Raw genomic sequence first — 25284 nt, forward strand, 5'->3', positions numbered from 1 at the left:
TGTATCCACTAGTGCTGATGCAATACCAATATAAATATGTCCACTAGTTCTGATGCAATATCAATATCAATGTATCCACTAGTGCTGTTGTGCTACCAATATCAATGTATCCAATAGTGCTGATGTAACACCAATATCAATGTATGTAATCGTTTAATGTACCGTATTTGCTGGCCTATAAATCGATCCAATGTAGAGTCGAATCAACAAATTTGGAAAACTTTCCATCCTTCATCCTTACATAAATCGAGGCTGAGTATAATATGATTGTGTTTTTCACTTCGTTCCACACAGCATCATGAATTTTATCCTACCTGTATCTCGGTAACCTTTCCAGTCAGAATCTTTAAATGTAACTAAAAGTACCTAATTTGTTTCACATGAAGTATTTTACAAGTATTAGCTACATATAATGATGTTGATTAGAAAATTTATTGAGTTACAGATAGGATAAAACTCGCTATGCTGTGTGGAATTAAATTAAAATAACTTCCAGTTTCATAAATATTAAAAGTATCAATGGATGCTATTTCAGATTACCAGCAATAGGGAAATTGCATCATTAATACTAAAATGCATTTCCAGGGGTATGTGGGGAAGAGAGATACAGAGAAAAGGATGCATATGTATTCCATAGCATTTTTCTTTTTACACCTCATATCAAAATAAATTATGGTCCTATATGAGAGAGAAAGAGCGAGAGAAAGTTCAGCTCTTCATGGATTTTTTTTGTTCTTTTTTTTACTTATTGGCCCCGTGTTGCTGAAGCTTTTGTCAAAGACAGAAAACATTACTAAACAGTAAATGTAAACTATGAAAATACATACCATACTCCTTCAGGGTTTCAATAGTCACGATATATCCATATAGTCTCCATTTGGTTAAATCCCAAAAATGACCATTTTGCATACTGATTTCTTTGCAAGTATAATGACCTCTCCATTCCCAACAATTAAGATTTTGTTAAAGTGCATGTCCTTTTCCTGTACTTAGGTGGCAATTGTTTTTGATCTTTGCTGATGCTAGATGCACTTTAAATTGGTGTTCAAGTTCAAAAATGTCACTGGCAGAGAAATTTACAATAGTAACCACCTGGCATTTCCTTTAACTATATGGTATGGTATTCATAATACCCATGGGTAGCCTCATTTCCCTAATGGTAGCCTCACTAATCTGATCTAGTCTTTACCTCAAACAGGTGTTATTTTTGGAATGACTAAATACAGCCATAACATATTTAATTAGCATGTAAATACCACTATAAAGCCATGTGATTCTTTTAATAATCTAAGTGGCAACAAAAATTAGAAGGAATCACTTAGCTAGTGGTATTAATTGATAATGGAATATGGTACTGCACTTGTACACAAGTAAAATCAGTCATCAGGTAAATGAACAATACAGATTTACAATCGTGAAGACGTCTATCTCTCTCTCTCTCAATGAAGCATACAGATTTTTTGATCATTAGGTGCAAGAAGAAAATGGTGAAGGAATATGTCTTTGTCATAGTTTTCCATCTTCTAACTTGTAAATTCTAACTCACATATATGTAATTACATTTAAACAATGTATATTACAAACAATGTGGGTATGTGAGAAAGCTTGCTGGTAGCTTCTTGTGGGTCGGTGGTTCTTCTCGGGGTTTTCCCGGGTTCTTCCTCCACCATTAATACTGGCCGCCATGTATAGCCTATAATGTGCAAAAAAATGGCATTAAGCCCCACAACAACAACAAACAATGTGCATTACTGGTGCATGCTGCTTCAGCGTAATTACATCTGATCTATGTTAATTTTTAATACTTACAATCATATAATTGTTTAAAATACTCAATGTGGGATCCTTTATTTGTTCATACACGATCTCTTCCCCAAAATGAAATATTTTTTACACATTATTTTTTGTACTCTTGGAGAATTATTTTCCATACGAAAAATATGATAAAGGATGACATAATCGATATATAAGTCGAGTTGGAATATAAGACGAAGCTAATATTTTCTGGTTAAAAAGTATCGTCTTATAGACCGGCAAATACGGTATTACCAATATCAATGTATGTAATATTTCTGATATAATACCAATATCAATGTATGTAATAGTGCATTCATGCTCTAGCTGGAAAACTGCCTCTATCTGTCCAAGTTTGTCTCTCGGATGTGACAGCCATTTCTTAAAACCATCAGTGCGAATCAGATTCTGAACAGGGTGGTTTTCATCCTGCAAAGACAAAGAAAAATTGATGACGAAAATGATAATTAATATGATGATGATTGGATTTTCAAAAGTCAAATTTGTGGCTGAATACAGATGCCATTTACAATCAAAATAGGATAATTACCAATTTAGACTTGATAATTGCCCATCCAAAAGACTATATGGAAGATCCCCATCCAAAAGATTGCAAAAAGAATCTGAAATAACACTAACAATGAAGTGCTTTCCAAATGACAGTAACAACTAAACTAAACAAAATGGATTTTTAATGCTGAGGAAACCTGGTCCATCTCACTCACCAAGTTCCTCTTCTCACTGAATAATATATTTCTTTTGATAAAAAAAATCCTGGTAATATTTTGACCAAACAAAACATAGCTTGAATGTGTTTTCATATAAAAATTGCGTGTTTTAGTAAACCTGTACACAGACTGTAACAAGGTCAATCATATGATTATTTCATTTATTACCATGGACTAAATTTAACAAGTTCCATCATAGGATCATTTTAGTAATTACTATGGACTAAATTTATCTACGTCCATCAGAGGATCATTTTAGTAATTACTATGGACTAAATTTAACAAGGTCAATCATAGGATCATTTCGGTAATTACTATGGACTAAATTTAACAAGGTCCATCAGAGGATCATTTCAGTAATTACTATGGACTAAATTTAACAAGGTCAATCATAGGATCATTTCAGTAATTACTATGGACTAAATTTAACAAGGTCAATCATAGGATCATTTCGGTAATTACTATGGACTAAATTTAACAAGGTCAATCATAGGATCATTTCGGTAATTACTATGGACTGAATGTAACAAGGTCAATCATAGGATCATTTTGGTAATTACTATGGACTAAATTTAACAAGGTCAGTCTTAGGATCATTTTGGTAATTACTATGGACTGAATGTAACAAGGTTAGTTATAGAATCACTTTGGTAATTACTAATACTATGGATTGAATGTAACAAGGCCCATCATAGGATCATTTTAGTAATTACTATGGACTGAATGTAACAAGGTCAGTCATAGGATCATTTTAGTAGTGACTACAGATGGAATGTAACAGGTCTTGTCTTTTATCTCCAAATGGCTTCATGTAAGTCATTTGACTCATCAAGGCAAAAGACAGTGAGTCATTATCCATACCTAAGAGTCTTATTGAAGCCGACGATCAGTCTAAAGTAGTTTTAAAAATAATTATATTGTTTAAATAAATAACAAAAATATTAGCTATGTAATGTGATTAAAGCCAATAAGGCAATTCCCTTGCCATAAGCATCTGAACATTCTATATTTGTTAAAAATCTTGCTGATGGTTTCATGTCATCAGAAATAATCTGAGCATACATGACAACATTTTGCATGTCACAAATAAGACTATCCTCCACCTTTGCTAGGCGCTCCAGTAACTATGAACAGGTAGTAGCAGAGTCATACTGATTGGCAGAATTCTTCAAAATGCCAATGGCATCAATTTCTTCGACTGCTAAATTGTGTATTAAATTAAGAAGAGATTTGTATTTTAAAAATAAGGGATGTCTTCTACACTATGCCAATTTACACACTTAAGTTGCACTTTCACTGCTATGTCTTGTTTGGAAGAATGTTTTTGTAAACCTGCATTCAAATCTGCCTGGTGTTGTGGACCTTCAATCAGTGGTTTGTGTTCTGGCAAACCAACATGCCTTGCTAGTGTACTATTCTAGAAGTTATTGGTTTTTGCACATTTGGTCATGCAGTTTTTTTTTAAGCCTCTGTACATATATGGCAAAACATAAAGGCGTCTTTACTGTCACACTCTTCACTCGACTTTACTTCTTTTTAAAAATGTAGCAACTGTGTTTTTAACTATTGCTGCATAAATTACGTTTTATCTTACGAGTAACCATTACATCATCTTTGGATGATAACGACTCCTCTGGTTCAATAACAATACTATTATCATCAGTCAGTCAAGAAGCGGTCCCAAAGATAATTTAATTTGTTTTTTTTAAATCTATTTTAATATTTTTGCCTTGGATGCCATTTTCAGTCAAACGCTGACAGATCTTGGAACAATGCAAGGCATACAAATCAGTAATGGAAATTGTTGCTTCATTGCATGACAAAGGTACGCATAAATAATAGCTTCTCATGAGAATCACTTTAAAATCACATTTATTTTCCACCTCTTTTTTGGGTGGGGGTGATAACACAGTTCTAACATCCTGTTGCTACATGTGATGTGACAGTTACAGGTCACATAAGGTCAGTTCCAGGCTCCACACTCAGTTGTAACCCTATGTATTATGGTAACATTAGCATAAGAAACTGATGTGCGCATGTTTTCCCTGTTTGGAGGAATTGTAATCTATGCATTAAAGTAGTTAGACCAAACCTTAATTTTGTGTTAATCAGCAAAACATAATATTGAGGTGCGTTAATTTACACACTGGCAGCGATGTTTAGACTCAAGCTTTGTTTTCTGTTAATAAGCAAAACATTAAATTATAGTGCATCAATTTACGTACCGGCAACAATTTTGCACATCAAATCAGAAAAGTCTGCGTATTTGATGCATGGGTAGATAAAACACTGCAGGTCGATCAAGCAGTCATTTCAGTAATGACTATGGACTGAATGTAATAATGTCAGTCATAGGATCACTTCAGTAATGACTATGGATTGAATGTAATAATGTCAGTCATAGGATCACTTCAGTAATGACTATGGACTGAATGTAATGTCAGTCATAGGATCACTTCAGCAATGACTATGGATTGAATGTAATAATGTCAGTCATAGGATCACTTCAGTAATGACTATGGATTGAATGTAACAATGCAAGTCAGAGGATCATTTTAGTAATGACTAAGGATTGAATGTAACAATGCATGTCATAGGATCACTTCAGTAATGACTATGGACTGAATGTAAAAATGCAAGTCAGAGGATCATTTTAGTAATGACTATGGATAGAATGTAAAAATGCAAGTCAGAGGATCATTTTAGTAATGAGTATGGATTGAATGTAAAAATGCAAGTCAGAGGATCATTTTAGTAATGAGTATGGATTGAATGTAAAAATGCAAGTCAGAGGATCATATTAGTAATGAGTATGGATTGAATGTAAAAATGCAAGTCAGAGGATCATTTTAGTAATGACTATGGACTGAATGTAAAAATGCAAGTCAGAGGATCATTTTAGTAATGACTATAGTATTGATGGAATTAAACAAGGTCTCATTATAATGAATGTCCCAATACATTTAGTTAGGGCCCCTCTTGGAGGATAAAAGAGTTACCAGCTGGACCTGTCCAAAAAAGTATTATATAATTTGGCAACAAGAAACCATTAGGCAGCAATGAAATGCTGCATTTTTGTTAAAGTTCTTGAAAGACACTGGTTAGTTTATTATTACTCAGTTGCCTGCTGGACCCTACCTGTAGATCCCTCCACATTACAAAGATATCTGCTTCAAAAGTTTAAACTTGTGTGTACAAAGCAAAGCATGTGATCTACAAATAGGAAACAGTATTATTTCTGTTCTATGTATTTCATTGGTTACCTCATTTATACAGCATAAATGTACAACATGCAGTCCCTTGCTCATGCTAACTTGTAAATGCAATGCTGGTTAAATATGTCAAGCAGTACATATTCAACTGGTTGACAATTAAGTTACAGTATTTACCATATATATTGGGACAATGTATTTGTTGGGACACCATAATTTTTTGTGCACTGTATGTTTTGGAATGCATCGTTTTTTGAGTCAGAAGTTGTGGGACACCTTTGAAATATTTGGAAATTACATGTCAGAAATGCACTCAAATTTTATTTAAAAAATATTAATCAGTGTACTTGAGATAAAACTCTTTAATCCAGTGCAGCTTCATCTCATCTCTTGCAGGGACTAACATACATTTTTAAAAAAATCTGCAACAGTTGTGCAAATTCTCACACTTTCAACCCCCTTCTTATCGCCAGTCCATCCAGGAATGAGATCAAAGTATGCTGGAGTTTCATCCATGTTAACGACAGTATTGTCAGTGAAATCGCCATCTTCCCTTCTGGCCTTCACAAATTCATGCAATGATTTTATTTTCTCAACCAAATTTTCTGGGAGACACTGGATTGTGCATGAAGCACTAGATTGTTCCACATTAAAAACCATTACATTGTTTCAATGTTTTCAAACTTTCTGTAATAAAGAACCAAAGTTGGCTTCATATGTCAGCTGACTTTATATTATTAAAAAAATCAGCACACTTAACCCTTTACCTCATGCAAGCGTCTTTGGACGCCTCTACTCTATTCACATGGAAGCGCCGTTTGACGCCTCTACAAGATTCACATGGAAATGCCTTTTGACGCCTGCTGTAAACATCAGCCATTTTTAGCTGGTTTTTCTTCCGTGAAAAATAATTACACAGCTATAACAATCAGATTTTACTCTTAAACTTTTCCACATATAATATATGTGCACCACAAATATAAAATGGTTAAAATTGCTGTTAAACGTAACATACACTACATTGCTTAACAGTTCACAGGCAGGATTTCATTCAGTACTTACGAAGTTTTCACGATTAGAATCACAACCACGAAAGATTCAATAACTTAGGTAAATGCTCTGATATTTATGCAAGCTGCAATTAGTTTTTATTGATTATCAAATTCAGATGATTTAGTGATGTAGACGCAGGCGAAAAACATGTAAATTTCGAGTATGGGAAATGGCAGCTACAGTTGGTCACACGGCCTCACTGACATGACGGTGAACAAGTTCTCTCTCGATTTTAAAGCACATACAATATTCTTCCATGAAAAATAATTGCACAGCTATAACAATCGGACTTTACTCTTAAATTTTTCCACATATAATAGATGTGTACCAAAAATGTAAAATGGTTAAAACTGCTGTTAAACGTAACACCACTACAATGCTTAACAATTCACAGGCAGGCCTATGTGTATGTGGTTGGCTACGTAACAGGTGTTTCATTTATAGTGTGCTGCACTTTGTCACTATGCTCTATGAGGTAAAGCGTTAAAAGAACCCAAACTTGGCTTCCAAGGTTGGCTTGCTTTGTAATAAAATAACCTTTGTATTTGATATCCTGTTGGTAAGTTCAAACAATGAGTTTATAGCTCACTGCCAGTTGTGTTTATTCACTACCTTAGCTTTTATTTGCTTGCCCTCAGTAATCATAACTGATACATACGCGCATTGCTGTCAGCTTGGTAAATAGTATACACTGCAATTACTTGTTTTAATAACACTTTCTGTAACCCATGCTAGCGAAAAGTGTCTTCTGCACTCAAAGTGAATGTATTTTTAATTATTGATTTTTATTTGTGAGATACTGTCATGTAGTTAACTTGCATATAATACAATCTTGGTTATTTGACACATTACACCATGCCATGTGTGAATGGCAGATGCATTCAAGAAATTGGTTATTTCTCTATCTCTCTCTCTCATTTGCAATTTTGTTGGATCCCGTTTTCAGTCTGACAATATATTCAAACCTTTGAGTACAACCAAACATGATTCATTTCTCTATACTAAAGTTAATGTGCATATGTGACTTGGATTTGTTAATGTATCTTTAACAATTTTTCAGTTATATTGCCATGTCTGCAGTGTGACAGTTTATTGTGATGTCTAGCACTGGGGCATGATGCCCCAGTCATGTAGCATGATGCCCCACCCAGTCACATTATCCTGACACCAAGCCGACCAGTCCTAACACTAGGGCATAACCGACTTTTGATCCGGAAATCGGATTCCACCGGATAGTATGAACTTCCGATTAATCGGAGTCGGACAAGGCAGGAACGACCGATTCGGATAATAAAAATAATAAAGTTGAATTTCTATAGCACCGTGTCTAACACTGCGTGTCATTCGATAGTGCGTTAATAAAGTTAAATAAGAAGTCAGAAAAGTCCAATATGGTCAACACAACGGGGTGAAACGATAATACTTGAGTTAGACCGAAAGATTTAAATTTATTAAAATATATAATACAGTCCTACCCGTTTATGTCAACATCCTCAATAATGAAGGCATAATATTGAATACATTGACACATGCTAATGAGGTATTAAAAGAAAATTATTCTTACAATCGTAAATATAAATAAAGTTAATAAGGAAACTTTCACAGCACAATAAACTTGTTTCAATCACCGATCACTTTGGAAAATGCAAGAATCGATCAGATTTCATTGCTTTTATTTAAGTCGCCGCAAGAGGCCAACTTTATAGGACCAAACAAAAGCCTGTTTCATTTTTATTTGACCGCGACATTAAAGCATGGCGGCAAGATCAACTAATTGTTGAATAAGGTACAGGATGGAACTGGCCGCTTGCCGACATAAATGATTAAGGCGGGAAAATTAAAGCCTGGCGGCAAGATCAACTAATTGTTGAACAAAGAATGGGTCGGCACTGTGGCTTTGAACTTCGTTGCATTTTGCTATAGTCCTGCCATATCCTTCCCCTTGTGACATCGGTGTGATATGCAAAACGTGTGTAACACGGTTTAAAAAGTTAATTTGAAAAACCTTTTAATTTAGCATTTCCGATTAATTGAATCGTATCTGGAATCGGAAAAATTTCATGCCCAAAATCCAGAATCGGAAATCAGTAGAAAAATGCTAATCGGTTATGCCCTACCTAACACTAACCTCTTAATGCTGAGCACCAAGCGAGGCAGCTGCAGTGCCATTTTTATGTCTTTGGTGCGACTCTGCCGGAGTTCAAACCCGCGACCTCCTACATCTGAGGCATCCACTCTAACCACAAGGTCACTGGAGTGGTCTTCACATCAATGAACAACGTGTCATGTGTTATCTGACATAAGCAATACACACTACAGTATGACTGTATATGCTACATATAAAGAGTCTATGGATAATGTTTTCTTTAATGCTCATGATGGAAAAAAAGAGGAAGAAACAATAACAATACAAGGTTAGTTTCTTTCATCTGTTATCAAATAAGCATTTTATTTATCAATTTTACTGCAACATGCAGTGGTGGCGGGGGGGGGGGGGGAGCAAATTTATTTTGTGGGACATATGACCTCAGTGAAAAAAGTTTCACCATATCAATTGGGACAGGAAAAAAAATTTATTTTATTATTGTCCCAATATATACGGTAAATACAGTAAGCTACAGGAATGATGACCTAAAAAGTCCCCAATACAATGTTTTTTTACCCTAAAGAATCTGATCTTATTACTTTATATTTAAAATCATTTACTTAAAAGAGTTGGTAGCTTCTGATTTTATTAATATGGAGTGTTTATTGTAATTGTGCGATATCCACAATACCATAACAATGGGTTGTTGTTGTTATAGGGCTTAACTCCATTTTTCAGCACAAGATAGGCTATACATGGCAGCCAGTATTACTGGTGGAGGAAAAACCCCGGAAAGAACCACCAACTGACGAGAAGCTACCAGCAAGCTTTCTCACATATCCACATTGGCTGAGCCCAAGACTCGAACCCACGCAGACAGAGGTGAGATGGCAGTGATCCATGACGGAGAGCGCTTTATACCACTCGGCTACTCGGGGCCCCTAACACAGGGTTGTCTGCGACACCAAACTCCATGTAAAACTACATGTACCAGTCCTTTTAATTTGGAACAGGAATATTTGTATTTTAACTGATCTATTTCTACACGAGAATATCAATCATGTAGTGTGCAGGCCATCAAACATTTGAGACTGAGTTAAAGTGATTGTGTAGAGATTATGCAACACTGCACAGCAATCTTGGGATTTAATCTAAATGGAGTTTATATGGATATAATTATTGTGAATATTTATACCCTGAAGGAGTTTGGTATGTATTTTCATAGTTTACATTTACTATTTAGTTTATTAATGGTTTTCTTACTTTAATAAAAGCTTCAGCTAAACATGGGCAATAAGATAAAAAAAAAACAACAAAAATCACGAACTTTAATTTCTCTCTCTCATATTTTATTCTGATCACAAGGTGCAAGACGAAAACTGTGAGGTAATACATATGCATCTCTCTCTGTATCTCTCTTCATTAATGATGCACCCTACTGCTGGTAAGCAGAAACAGCATACAGTGATACTTGTAATATTAAGTTATTATAGTTTAGTTCCACACAGCACTGCAAATCTTATCCATCTGTAACTCAACAAATTTTTAGGTCGGCATCATTATCTCAGGGTTCTCAAAAGATTTCCAAAGTGAAGTCAGTTGACCCTTGACCCCAAAATCTCAGGAGTCAAAATGAAAATCTCAATAGTCAAAACTAAAATCTCGAGAGTCCATTCTTTTTACACAGTCATGAGCCCATAGCTGTGATTCCTTGTTATTGGTGGAAACAATGTTTAAGATTTCTTGTCTCGTGCTGAATAATGAGAAATACTTGCAGAGTATTTTGTAACAAATATACAATCTCACTTTTGTAAAAGTATTTCTTTTTCCAACTATATGTTACTGTGCAAATATTTTGTATAGGAGACAGACATTGGATTATTTTATACCTATTATATTTTCAACTTTTCAACATATTCTGTTATCAACTGCTTAAATAATTTTTTATGCAAAAACAATTACCCATACAATTATGAGGGTTATATATTATTCAAATATCAAGGATGTACATCACAGAATTGTCAGTTCACTTTTCCACTGTCCTTAAATTTTCTAATAAATTTCGGAGATTGACTCTTCTTCTCCTCAGAGATAACACAAACTTTGTTTCTTTGGTGTCTCTGGGTCAGAAAATTCATCACTGGCAGGTCGTTTCCAAGACAGAGACAGAAAAGAAAATATACTTCTTAGCGCTATTGTGATTTTAAAGTTCAGATGTATTGAGAGTGGGTTTCTTTTATGCTCAATTTTTTGTAAATGATCCATTAATTAAAACGCTAAAGGTTTTAAATGTTTTGCCAATTCAAGCATTTAATTAATCGCCAATAAAACACAATCACATGCTGAAAACTGGCTTAGCTACAGGCCATATATTTCTATTTTGTCTGATTATAATATAAAATGCAATCAAACAAATGCTGATATTTTATCAATAATGAATCCAGTGAAGACATAAATGATTCCAAACGTTTTAAACATCCCACTAAATGAAAACAATTGCATATGTGTCTATTGAAAATCATGTATATGTAGTTAAAACTATATAATACATTTAAAATACATCATGTGAAACAAATTAGGTGCTTTTAGTTACATTTAATGATCCAGACTGGAAAGGTTACTGTGTTACAGATAGGAATGTGATTGTGATTTGAATTTTTAACGCAGCTTTAAAAAAAAATCAGTCATATTGCTATGTCTGCAGTGTGGCAGTTTATAGTGATGTCTAGCACTGGGGCATCATGCTGCAGACATGCAGCACAATGTCCCACCCAATCACATTATCCTGACACCTGGCTGCCCAGTCCTAATATTAACCTCTTAATACTGAGTGCCAAGCGAAGCAGCTGTTAGTACCATTTTTTTTAAGTCTTTGGTATGACTCAGCCGGGGAACGAACGCACAACCTCCCGCATCCGAGGTGAACTCTCTAACCACTAGGCCACCGGAACGGTCCATTACAGATAGGATCAAATTCACAATGCTGTGTGGAATGAAGGATGGAAAATTTACCAAATCTGCTCATTCAACTTATCCTCTACATTGACTTTTAGGGCAGCAAATATGGTATTTGTTTCTTCATCCAGTGTCTTATTAAAATACTGATTTTAAAAGAAATTAAACGCATTCAATAAAATATATATAAAAAACTGCAATCACTTCCTTGCTTCCTTATAGCTGCACACCTAAATCAAAACTAGCAAGGTAAAACCATAGAGAATTGTTATACTTGTAACATTATCACTGTTCTCTGAAGCCCGAGATAATGACTGTGATTGTTATAATAATTTTTCACAACAAATGAGCATCAGTAGTCTGATTACCTTTTTGACACAACACACTCAGTACTCTCATAATGTTTTTTGGGTTGTTTTTTTATGTAACCAAATTCTTTTTTCGAACCCGCGATGGAATTTCGAACAATGTGAAAAATAAAATCAAATAAAAATGGCCACAAGTTAAAGGAATCACCTCCAATAACTCAGTTGAGTTAGATCATAAAAGACTTTCTGTGGTCACATTTGCCAGATGAATAGCGGAGAAGTCGCCCCAGGGAGATCTCGACCCTGGAAGAACTCATCCCAGGTCTCAGGAGAAGTCGCCCCACTTCGCCTGGTGAAGTCACCCCAAGGATCATATACAGTAATTTTGAGATGTCGCCACATGGTTTTTAAGGCTTTATTTATTGTTGATTTTCTTCAACTTAATAACTTAAATTTATAAAATTTGCAATTTTTCAACTTTTCAATTTGATCAACTCCGCTTCTGTACTTAACGAAAAATAAGTGTTATCTGTCCCTTTTGCTCTGCTCTTCAAATCATTCGATGCATTTTAATAATATTTGTAGAGATAGTGTTATCAATATTTTTTATTACATTTACATCTAAAAATGAAACATGCATATTAGATGCAGTATAAGTAAATTTAATTGTTGAATGAAAATGATTTAGGCGATCAATAATTTTTTTTTCAGTTCTTCAGGTGAATGCTTCCAGATCATAAATATATCATCTAAAAATCTGAACCAAAGAGATGGATTAAACTTTTTGTTTTGAATAAAATCCTTTTCTAATTCACCCGTGAAAGGGAAGAGTATATAGGAGCCATATTAATACCCATTATCTGTTTGTAATTCGTATTATTAAATTGAAAATAATTATTTTCCAAGATACGTTTTTATTATTTCAAAAATATCTTTGCTAGATAGTGTGCTATTATTAGGATTGTTATCAAGAAAATATTTGCATGCTTCAATACCATCTGCATGCGGAATGTTGGTATATAGCGATGTTACATCTAATGATACCAGGATTGAAATTATCCGATAGACTTCAACTTGTTAATGAAAGTAGTTGTATCTTTAATGTATGAAGGAAGTGATTTCATTAAAGATTGTAAAACACTATCAATAAATTTGGATGGGTTTTCAGTATATGAATTACAACCTGATAAAATGGGTCGTCCTGGAAACTTTAAAGGTAAATTATGGTCAGGATTTGTACGAGTTTTGGGTAATATGTAGAATTGAGGTGTACGTATGTTAAGAGGGAAAGTATCAAATTCCTCATTTACGGAATTATTATTTTTTGCGATCTCATTAAATCATGTTGAATTTTTTTATTTAATTTTGCAACTGACGTTCAACTTCTTTAACATAATCATCTATATTTCTAAAAATAAAAGTATTTGACTTATCATCCTTTTTAATCACTATACTCTCGTCATTCATTAGATTATATACAGACTTAATTTCGTCCTTAGAAATATTACTATGATATTGTTTTTTATGATTACCAGTTAATATCTCTTTTGTAATCGCGTATATATAAAATATAAATATGAATCACGTAAAAGATGACTTAATCTGTTATAAAAAGGTTATTTGGGTGACAAGTTTTGGGATGACTTCTCCAACCAATTGGGGCGACTTCTCCAGATACGTGGGAGCGAGTTCCCCACATACCTTGCCGGATGACCATCATCCATGTCACCAAAGAAAGCCTGAATCTGCGGAAAAAATGTTAAAATCTTTATGAGATCTAGGTGCAAATATAATCAATCATCTGACTAATCAGTATTGTACTGAAGTATTTATTAGTTCACTCTGATATAATATTTAGTCTGGGTTGTAACCTAGTCCTACATGTAAGATATCAGCGTCGGGTCTTACAGGTAGGACTAGGTTGTAACCCCACTATGACTCGAAAATACATTACAACCCTGACCACAGAACACGCAGCATTATCTGGATGAAGGGTCTTAAACAGGTTGTTCAGTTCAGTGTGTGATTCAGAATTTCGTGTTTGCATTTTACAAAGCTATTTCGAACGTATATAACCTGTGATGTAAATGAGACGACAAATTTCAGCGGAACTGGTGCCATTAGTCCTGCATACTCCCGCGCAAATATCACAAGGAACACTGGGGCAGCTCGATTCGCTGTGTGGAATGAACAAAGATGGCAGGGGCCAATTTACGAAACTGGAACCTGGAAAATTTCTTAACTTAAGGCTATGGTGTGACTTTTTCAGCTATTATTGTTTAGTATTTATAGATATGGATATATTTGTGAACTAGGTGTTTTGGGCTTGTGTTGTTCTTGAAATTGATGTCAGGCATGTACACCTTCTATAGTTGCTCTGCAGTATGTTGATAGTGAAATACCAATAGTTGGCTAGGAAGTAGAGCTAGCCTCCCATAGCAGTAGACACGTGGGTTCGAGGCAACTAGAGTATCTCAAAAACGGCTTGGATTACAACTATTCTGAATTGCATCAAACTATTTAGTAGACAGTGTTTTTCAAAATTTTCATCCAGGAAAAGGGCTTGCGTTTGCACTGTGAGCACCACATGCTGTCAAAATGGCATTTGGATGTGAAAAATGCATGTATAAAATAGGGGTTGGGGTGCATAAACCTCTTCTGCTGTGAACTGCCATTGACTTCTCTGGTCAAGTGAATACTGTTCTTATGCTTTGTTTTAATATAGGTATCTAAAAATATGGACCTTTTTGACCTCACTTGTGTATTTGATTTTTTATGATTTTTTATACTAGGTCGCTGATTGCGGCATTAAATTTGTACATAAAAACTGGACCCTGCTCCCTAAAGTAACTTCGAGTAGTGTTCGATACGTTGTTCCCGCTCTGCTGGTTGAAGAAATAGTGTACTCAGTAGGCAGCTCCGTGACGTAGTAAAGATGCCTTTTACCCTGTACTCGTGCAGCGGTTTCAAAGCGTAATTTTTTACTTTTAAGACTTCGGTTGAAAATGCATGCAAAGGGAGTAATATCTTTCTATCTTTGAAGCTTTGGTAGGAACTGCTGGAGAAAGTAAAGTCCGATTGAAACGGATTGACCTTGCAGAGGCATGATACACGTATTTCGACATTTCATTTTAAAGTGGTTTGAAACAGTGTTGTTTGCTTAAATTAATTGAACAGGATAATGGGTTCAACAGTTTCGCTTTAGAATCTACAGATTGTCATATACACCTGCCATATAGTCTTAATTCACCAGTATTCAAAGTGAAATAGTATAATATTGCCATTATTTACAAACTGATAAAAACGTTGATTCTCAAATATCGGTCTGTATGAGCAGCTTCACGTCCGTCCTGGATAGCTACAATATTATGCACAAAAACTACAATAGGCGGTAATAAATGATGCACGTTTTTTAACAAATCTCTTATAAACTTTAATCATAACTGATACTTTTGTGGTAGGGACTTTTGATATGATTTAACAATTTCTCAGTTTTCTAGTCTTGTACATAGTCATGTTGAACAGAATCCACATTTCAAGAAATGTTCTGCTTCTGCATTTCAAAACAATACAAGCAGAATCTTCACAGCACACTCACCTCATGGCCTTATGGACATTAATCATTTGGTTTAACAGGTCTAGCTCTATGGTCTAGGTAAGTGAGAACAGGCATTTGTGTTTATGCAAATTAATTGAATGCTTATTTACATGACTTACAATTAGTTTTAGATTTTGAAAATGCTGATGATATTAGAGACAAGATAGTAGATTTTCTCTAATTAGCAAGAGTATCTTATATATAGATTTTAAAGAAAAAGATATTTTATACTTGAACTCTGACAGTCTTTACCAACCCTTACAAATAAACTACATTTAACATTTATATTTTGTGGAAGAGGTTGAAAGTGAGTGTGAGTCTATCAGATATATTATAATCATTTATATTTTTTCAAATCAGCTTCTAGACAACTCATTAGTGAGATATAAAATGTTTAGTTTAATGTAGGAAAATCTCTGTACCAGAAACAATCAAGCCAGTTATAGAAATATGATATCAGGATGACTCCTGTGAAGTTCGCTAGGTTGATATATATATATATATATATATATATATATATATATATATATATATATATATATATATATATATATATAGGCAGAAATGATTGATAAGGTGGTCTAAAAAGCCCAAGACCATCAGGCCCCGCTGCACAAGGCGGCAAAGTCTAACAAGATAAGAGAACTTACAATAACCCCAAAATTAATACATATAAGGTGGTCCAACCCCAAGGACCGGCTGCACAATGCGGCTACCAAATACCTAGCGAAACTAGTTAGGACCCCAAAACTTAAGAATATATGAGGTGACCCAAACCCCAAGGACCATCAGGCCCAGCTGCTCAAAGCAGCACACCAACCAGCCTAAGAATGCTTAAGATAACCATAAGTGAAAGTGTGAATTTAACCAAAATCACCCCATCCAAATCAGACAAACTGGATACAGTTATAATACCCGTACAGACTATCACTAAGCGGTCACTTGTGCGGTACTATCCTTGATTGAAACAGCACAGAATATTTATTCAATATATCTCAAAAAGTCCGTCAAGATGACAATTCAGTAACCTTTTGGCAAGTGGGTCAAAAAATTAATATCCTGGATACACCAAGGTTCCTTCCTGTTGCGCGGGCTCCTCCCTGACCCAACCTTATTCCTTGCACTTCCGGGCATCAAATTAACTATGTGAATAGCACATTATAATTACATAAAGGGAGAGGCACTTTTTCCTATCTTCATGAACAAACAACTAAAAACCAAGGTGTCTCGATGTTACGTCGTAGTGGCGATCAGTCGCTACTGGCGTCACAAACTGCTTGGTCGACATCTGGCGCAGTAAAAGCAAACTGAAATACCACCTTTAACTTGAGTGTGTGCTGGGACTATCCCCACTCGAGTGCAGCCTTACATCCAGGTCGCTAGGGTCTATGAATCAGTCATATTGACCCAAGACCTGCCGGCTCAATTAAATAGTGCCTTCTATGCACAGTAATGACTGAAGAATGTGGCACCATTCCGCTCCCCATGACCAATTAAATAGCCAGTTTCGGATATTAAACAAACATGCATGCCCGTATGGGCGATAACGTCTATAATTTAAATATGATGATAATGATGGTTAGAGGGAGCTTTTGAATTTTAATTTGGTACAGCGAAACTTCTAGGATGGCACAGTACATATAGTAGCATATTTACAGTGTATTCAATCTTAATTCTAAGGGCGGCACAGTACATATATGGAGAGCCTTCTCTACGTTGAACATTTCTGCACACATACCATCCCAAATCAACCCCGGGAGAGTGTAAAAAAGCACCCACGATATGGTGACATGGTGGAGAGGTGTGCTTGCCTATTGAAGTTCGAGCTTAGGGTTGAACCCCCACACACACGTTTTTTTAATGAAAAACCCATGATTATTGCCACTGTCGACAGTTGTTAGTCTGGGGAGTCGAACTCCAAACGTCGAGTATGAGAGTTCGGCGCTTTAGCAATGCGCTACGTTCCAATATTACGTTTCCAGAAATTATTATAAAGTTACCTTAGCTGGATTCTACAGTTTATCATTATACTGAGTAAAATTACAGAATGGATTTGTTTCTGTTTCTCAACATGCTGTATAAAATAATTGTATATATATTTCTGATTTGACAAAATCAGGGATGAAAGATATGTATTTTCAGCATAACAAATAGATCTAAAAGTAGCTCACGCAATGGGTGTGGCTTATTCGCAGTTAGTTTTCTTAATTATAATCGCTGACAAAATCTAGACGAAGCAATAAACCTGACAGATTCAGAAAAATAAGGATAATGTTCCTTTAAAAAAACAAGAAAACACCATTCATCAATAAATAAAAGATAATAAATAAAAGATTACAGACTCTACCTTTGCAGCATAATTATTCCCCTTGACGCTGTCAAGCATTATACCTTTTGTCATCGACGAGGTCATAAAACATTAAATTACGCTGAAATAAGATACCGTTGTTTGTATTTCTTTGAAAATACTGATTTGGTTATATTATTTGTAACGCCAATTTGCTTGTTGTACCGAAAGAGAGAAAATTAACAAAAAATAATACTTTATTTATAAGCGAATACTATTATAAAATACAGGCATGATAACTCTTTAACCGCGCTAAGTATCCTTGACAGTTATCCAACACAATCGGGAGATAATGAAATATAATTTTTGTTTAAACTTTTTGAAAACGCCGATTTGTATATTTTATTCGTGACTGATTATACCGAAGGTATGCAAATATCAAAATATTTGCCAGCTGCATTTATTGATTGAAATATTATTTCTACACCAGTCTCTGTATTTACGGATTTAACGACCCTATGAAATTTTTTATATTTCCCGGAACCACCAAATTACCAATTCTCGCTCTGTGTGAGAGCTCGCAAGTTACACAAATCATTATTTTTCTTATCTGAATCAATATGATCGATCACAAGACAGTCTTCGATTACCCTCCAGAAACATTCGTATATAAATTTATGAGAAAGATAATTTTCTTCCCCTCGGCGCTGAACATGAGATAACCAGTATTAGAGACCAAACGGACTGGTTTTCATAGTCGACAATTTCTGATTACACCACCACGGGGTGCTTCATAATTCTTGATGATATGATGTCTGACAGATTCTTTTTGATCTATTTATATATAATATTATTTGTCTAAATAATGTTTTGAAACTCTATATATTCTTCAGCGTTTCTTATAACCTTATTATTGTTGGTGTTACTTTTTTGTATCATAATATCTTTTCAGCTCTCTGTATTTTTCCCACCATATTGCACACACAACTGCGTTTCTCCTGTAACGCCAACACCAAACCGTCACGGTTTTGGTCCTAGACTTCCACGACGCACGCTTTGTAAATGATATCTGCAGAATTCGTTTACGCAGACCTTGTTACAGGGAGTTGTAGAGCCTATCATTAGCCACCTACATTTGTTCTTTGTTTGAATAATTATATAACATACATAATATTTTCAATTTAAATATTTGTCTTAATTATAATATGGAGATATTATCAGTGATTAAAATTAAACCCTCTGAATATAGATTCTATTTGGACAGAATATCCCATGACTTACTGATGCGAGCTCTGGTTCATCCGACGGAAAGTCTGATTAATAGTATTCGAGATGCTAAACAAAAGAATTTCGCAATGATGATGCAATTTGCATGTGGTCAACATTTAAAACCATGCGCGACACCGAAGTTGCTATGGATACTACAATGAACGATGATCGAGCAGCAACGATTATTGATTATCTTGACGATCAAATATATTTTTACAGAGTAAAGTTTATTATATTAGCAGAAACAGACAATGACACTTGGATTGTCCTTCATAATGAAAAAATCGCCGTATTAAGTAAAAATTAAAGAGCAGGAATGTTGACTGGTATTGACAAACTGTATTATGAACGAACGTATCCTGTGACTGCGGTATTTATGCCATTCATCCGCTGAATGATAAACCCAGCGTTGATGATCTTTCGCCGAGGAAATTATTTAAAATAAATTGTGTAGCTGAACGAGTAACAGAACTTTTTACAAACACGATGCGTGGAAATGGTTTAACGGATCAGTAACGTGAAAAAATAAACAAATGTGCTGAATCAGTGACGGATACCTTAACTACAATAAATGATGTTGCTGAATTAGAAAAGAAATTAAAATTTCCAATAACCTGAGAGATTGTATATGAATCAAAACATAAAGCGAGAGAAGCCCCAATAAATATTGTTGATCATAATGCGCAAGCGTGGACTAATGCAGCAACAATATTTAAACAAAATCGATCTGTTAAATTTTACCTAGGAAACATATTTGATGCTATCGCCGAAATAAATAGTTCTGAAAACGACGATGAATTGATTAGACCAGATGGAAGTATCTGGATCAAATAAAAAAAGTAAGTTTGATCAGTTTGTAAGACCTAATGGTGAAATATATCGTATAGAATCTCTTCACGAAAAAATGAAAAATCTTGCACGGCAATATCTATCGCTGAATATGCCTCTTGATGATACTGGAGAATTACTGATTAATTGTTTTACTGTTCCGTCAGTCGCGGTTCATCTTGCTCAGAAGAAAAATTTGTGGAAACCAAGTCGGTTTGCTTTTCTTGAAGAGATACAACGTAGTTGCATAGAATATGGACACGGTGGATCGTGGAATAGTAAATACGATCATAAAAATGTTATTTTGGTTGATATGGTTCCATGTTATCTGGGATGTTCTCGTGGTAACGGAAAGTATTCGGAATATTTTAAGAGATTTGGATATCAAACACACGAAATGACCAGGGTTGCGATAAACGGACCTTTAGGATTTGACTTGACTGGATTTGCCTGCATTGAATCGTTTGAACTTGCTGAGAATCTTCATCCGATTTGTCATGTCTGGTTTGCTAAATATTTTTCAGGAAAAAAAATGGGTACCAATAGTCCTGTTGCGATGTATGATTGATGTTAAAATACTTGTATCGTTGATTGTAAGTGAAGCAACTATATCACATCGTTCGCAGCGGGAAGTTTGGTTATCACAACAAAAGCTATATTCTGATGATAAAAATTCTGATATGACTAATTTTGAGAATAAAATAGCAAAAGATCTTGGTAGAAAAATAATTGGTAAATTCACCCAGGGAGTAAATAATGATCATAAATGACATTGTACAAGATTAATTATAGATGATGCTGAGTTAGATTTTATAATTGCTGATACAACAAATAGAAACACGTTTATAAGTCGAGAAATAGTTTTCTTGCCAAATGGAATTAAATTAGGTACAATTGTGAGTTATATTGATGGTGATTCACCGCAATATACTCAATTAAGATCTTCATTGCTTGCGTACATTTCGATAAATTTATTATCAATGATAAACAGAGTTTCTGAGTTTGCTGTCAGAGTCGCTACGGATTCATTTTATGTCAACAAGAATACAAAATTGCTAGAACCACATATCGGCACTTATGCATCATGGGGTGAATGGAGAATAAAATAAGAAAATATACTTGATTTTTCTGAATCCGCTGATGTTTCGGTTAAAGATATTTATTACTAAAAATATGAAATATCAAAATTGTCATCTGCACCATCTGTATATGATCCTGTAGCTAGACGTAAAACAATGTATCTCAATGGACCGTGGGAATCTGGTAAAACAACTCGTGTGATCGAATTATTCTTGAACAGTTGTTCAGAAATAGTTGTATTAACACCTACACACAGACTCGCAAGGGAAATGAGAGAAAGAAATGTTAAATCAGGCACTTATAAATTCTTTTGATGGAAGGTAGGTAAATGGACTCCCACACGAATGGGAGAGAAATATAATCCAAGGATAATTGTTTGGGATGAAATATGCAGTGTCACTAGAAACACTAAAAATATTTCTTGATTGGTTATTGAAAAAAATACTGCTGTAATAATGTGCGGCAATCATTGTCAATCACCACCTTTTGTTGGATCATCTCCACATGAATGGCTAAAAATGTTTGTAGATTATTATGAAGAAATAACTTATGATGATAGAGAGCTTGATCCAGAATTAAGAGAGTTTAAGAAATCAATCAGACTACAACTAAAGAAAATTCAGTGTGAAATAATGCGCAAGATAATTTCAGAAACTTCTATGAACGATTTTCTGCAAGTGTGGAGACCAAATGATTTGATAGTTGCATATAGAAAGATAGTTCCCGACACACTTCAACAGCGGTTATTTTTGTTACATAAAGATATTTTTTTCAAATCTACCCGTACCAATGTGTTATCGACCAGCAGATACGCGACGACAAAATATCGACGTTGATATACCAGAATATTCAGAGAAACAAAATCTTGTATTAAATGATATCGTTTTAGTTCCTGTCAGTGTTGCTGAGAGTGCGTTAACTATGGACAAAACTCCATGGACGCTGGGATACACAATGACGATTCCTTCATCACATGGAATAACTATTTCTGAAACGCAAGTTTGGATCGTCGCTGATCGTATCGAATGGTCAAATTTAGTTTATCTCGCAGTATCTCGAGTCAGAAGAATATCTCAGCTGCGTATAATTGTCAAAAACTTCGCAAAAAATAATGATCAAATTCTGGAAACCATTGCTGGCAATGGCGATGATATAGTAAGAAAAAAATTAGTTATGAACAATGTGACAAAAAAATAAACCTCACTTTGATTTTGATGCTTAATTTATCATGAAGCTGAAACAACAGCAACATAATCATTGTGCGAGCTGTAACACAGTAATGTTGTGGCAGTATTCTAATAATCCAAGACAATTTACCGTAAATAGAATTGATAGTAGTCTTGGTAGCACACACGCGAAAAGGTGATGCTGTCCTGTCTTGAATGTAATTGACGTCGAGGTGCTAGTTTACAAAAGTGATCGTGGCGGTAATTGTGTGTCTTCAGGAATTACTTGTAATTGTTCGCGTACAAATCCACGTTGAGAAGCAGTTGAATCTAATATGTCGATTGCAGCTCTACCCGTAGATGTAACCACCCTAGAAATTGTACGTTTCTTAATACTCCAAATAGGATCATTCGCTCTATTTTTACCACCTTCAAGTTCACCTGGTTCATATAAATATTTTACAGTCACATTATCTAATACTGGTTGTTTTTAAAATTCATGTCGTTGTATTGTATGTGTTTTTGTAATCGTAATAATACGTTTCATTGCAGTTGTTCGAGTAATTTCGTTATTTAACGCAGCTATTACACTTGGCAATCTTGCGACCCATTCACGAGATCTTTGTCCTTGTGAATTATTTCCTTTGCGCATTGATACCTAAATAACCGCTCAGCTAGTGTTCGATTAAATGATATGAGGTTCCGCGGATATTAAAACACTGATAGGAAATTAACAAACCAAAAATCGGGTTGGTTTTTTCCAGGGCATATATATACGGGACCTTATAATCCACTCAATAAACAACTCTATGCCATTGATAATCTTCTACATGACAAGAACCCTATAACCATTTTGATGCCATCGGGATGAGACCCGACACATGTTATTGAGATCACCCCCAAGATATATCCGGTTGTGATAGAATGATGCTCGACGAGTTAAAAACGATGAAACCTAGTGGGATTAGAGAAAGACTTAATACTTCATTTTTCAGAGGTATCATTGCGCTAAACTTAAACTTGGTGTAAGTATGTACAAGGATCTCGCAAATGAATTACACTTCAAAGAAAGTTATTGCTGTTGGTGTTGTGCGGCCGATTTAGTCGATATGAAAGATTATTCCTGTGATTAGGATGCAATAAAGTACTTGTCAAATGTTTTCGATGTCTTTAGCAAATACGCTTGGTTCATACTTGTAAGTGATAAATGGGAGTTATCGTCAAAGATGCTCTAGAAATGATACCTGTCGAACGTAGGTAGTTCGAGGAGGTAATTTTATAACGACGGTAGAAGACTGATTAAAGTAAACTAATATTAGTAAGGACTTTGAATCAAGAGAAAGCGATAATCGTTGAAAGGTTTAATAGGACGCTTAAAAATAAGACGTGGAAGCACTTTACAAGAAATAACACGAACAAGTATCTGGAAATACTACAGAATTTAGCTAATACTTTTAACAATATCTGGCATCTTATTATCTTCAATACTCCAACACAAGCGCGTGAAGTGGATCACAAACAAGTGATCACCGATCCATTATATTTCCTAAACAAGTTCGATGTTGTGAACAGAACACATATAAATAGAATAAACCTTGTAAACGCAAGGAAAATATAACAAAAAATCCAATAACTTTTATTTAAACAAAGATAATAGTTTAAGGCAAAAAGAAAATTTTAAAAAAAATGTAAACTTAAAAATGATGGGACTTCCAATCACAGACTGCCCGTTGAAATCGGTCGTTTGGACATTACACCGATTGAGGAACGAAAATATAATCATTTTGATAAGAATGGCATCTGGGACGAATACCATTTTTTGTTTATTTGTCCCAAATTTTGCAAATAAAGGGCTATATTTCTAAAACCGTTACATTACCGCAAACCATCCTTTGAAAAGTTCGAAACCTTATTTGCCACAAACAAGGGCAAAATTCTCTAAAATCTCGCCAAATTTGTTACTGTAATAATGAAAGCAATATTCTAACCTTTAAGTTAAGTGCCGTCAATTTTTGTACACTTTATGTGAGACAATGTGCTCTTCGAAAACAATGTTACATTTATGTACCCAAAAGATGTCACAAAACATTAGAATGTTTAGTCTTGCTATGATTGTAAATGTTGACCAATAATGTGATTCTATCTTCATACGTGGTGGCGTCGTCTTACAATGCCGTAACAGCTGTGGCATCCTCATATGCCACCTATGTGTGGCCTGAGATTTATTTTTATTAATAAAAGTTTTGTTCTATTCTGTTCGGTTATGCAGTCAGAATTACTTCACAAAACGTCTTTTCGATAAAGGTTATACACCAAACTTGACTGAGGAAGGATTTGCTGTTAGCATTATACAAAAGACGATTCCGAATACATATCAGCTCAAATATTCTGCTGGAGAACCAATCGAAGGATCATTTTAAGATCCATTCATCGTTTATACCAATTTCGAGGTGTTAGTCGTTCCAAAAGAAGGAGTTGATTATGACCCCAATAAATCATCTACCAATGCTTATCAGCATCACGAGCCCTCTAGTTATGTATACATTGTGTCAAAAAAAAGTAGCAAACTTGGAAACTTTATTGTGGACTTTACTGTGTCGAGTATTTTAACAAAGACTTCTCACAGCGGTAAATGTCTTCGATGCTCTGCCGATGATAATAAGATTAGTTTTGATGCCGCTGGTAAAATGTCGGTTATGTGAGAAACCACTTACTGTCGATCGTGTCAGAGATAATTGTCACGATACTGGAAAATATCGCGGAGTTGCACACGATAAATGTAATCTCAAGTTTAAAAACCCAACTTTATTCAGGTGGCGCGGCTATTAGGACATAATATTTTGGGTAAAAGTATTAAGATTGAAATTCTCTCTAAATTGTATTAAAATTATTTTTTCGTTAAATTATATTGAAAGTAATT

General features: G+C 34.8%; 1 protein-coding gene across 2 annotated transcripts in view; it reads right to left on the minus strand.

Moving 5' to 3' along the window:
- Positions 1-14327, minus strand: part of LOC149779744 (uncharacterized) — a 51928-nt gene extending 37601 nt beyond the window's left edge. For both annotated transcript variants that reach the window (XR_016415707.1, XM_089940602.1), the window contains exons 1-2: positions 14213-14327; positions 2085-2223 (exon numbers count right to left, since the gene is read on the minus strand). Coding sequence is in view for 1 of the 2 variants with exons in the window: in XM_089940602.1 (XP_089796728.1) it covers positions 2085-2223; positions 14213-14257 (184 nt within the window). In the remaining variant the exon portion in view is untranslated. The remainder of the gene's footprint in view (positions 1-2084; positions 2224-14212) is intronic.
- Positions 14328-25284: the final 10957 nt, after the last annotated feature.

Source organism: Sinohyriopsis cumingii, chromosome 17, assembly GCF_028554795.1.
Source record: "Sinohyriopsis cumingii isolate HCF-2022 chromosome 17, ASM2855479v2, whole genome shotgun sequence".
NCBI classification, from domain to species: domain Eukaryota; kingdom Metazoa; phylum Mollusca; class Bivalvia; order Unionida; family Unionidae; genus Sinohyriopsis; species Sinohyriopsis cumingii.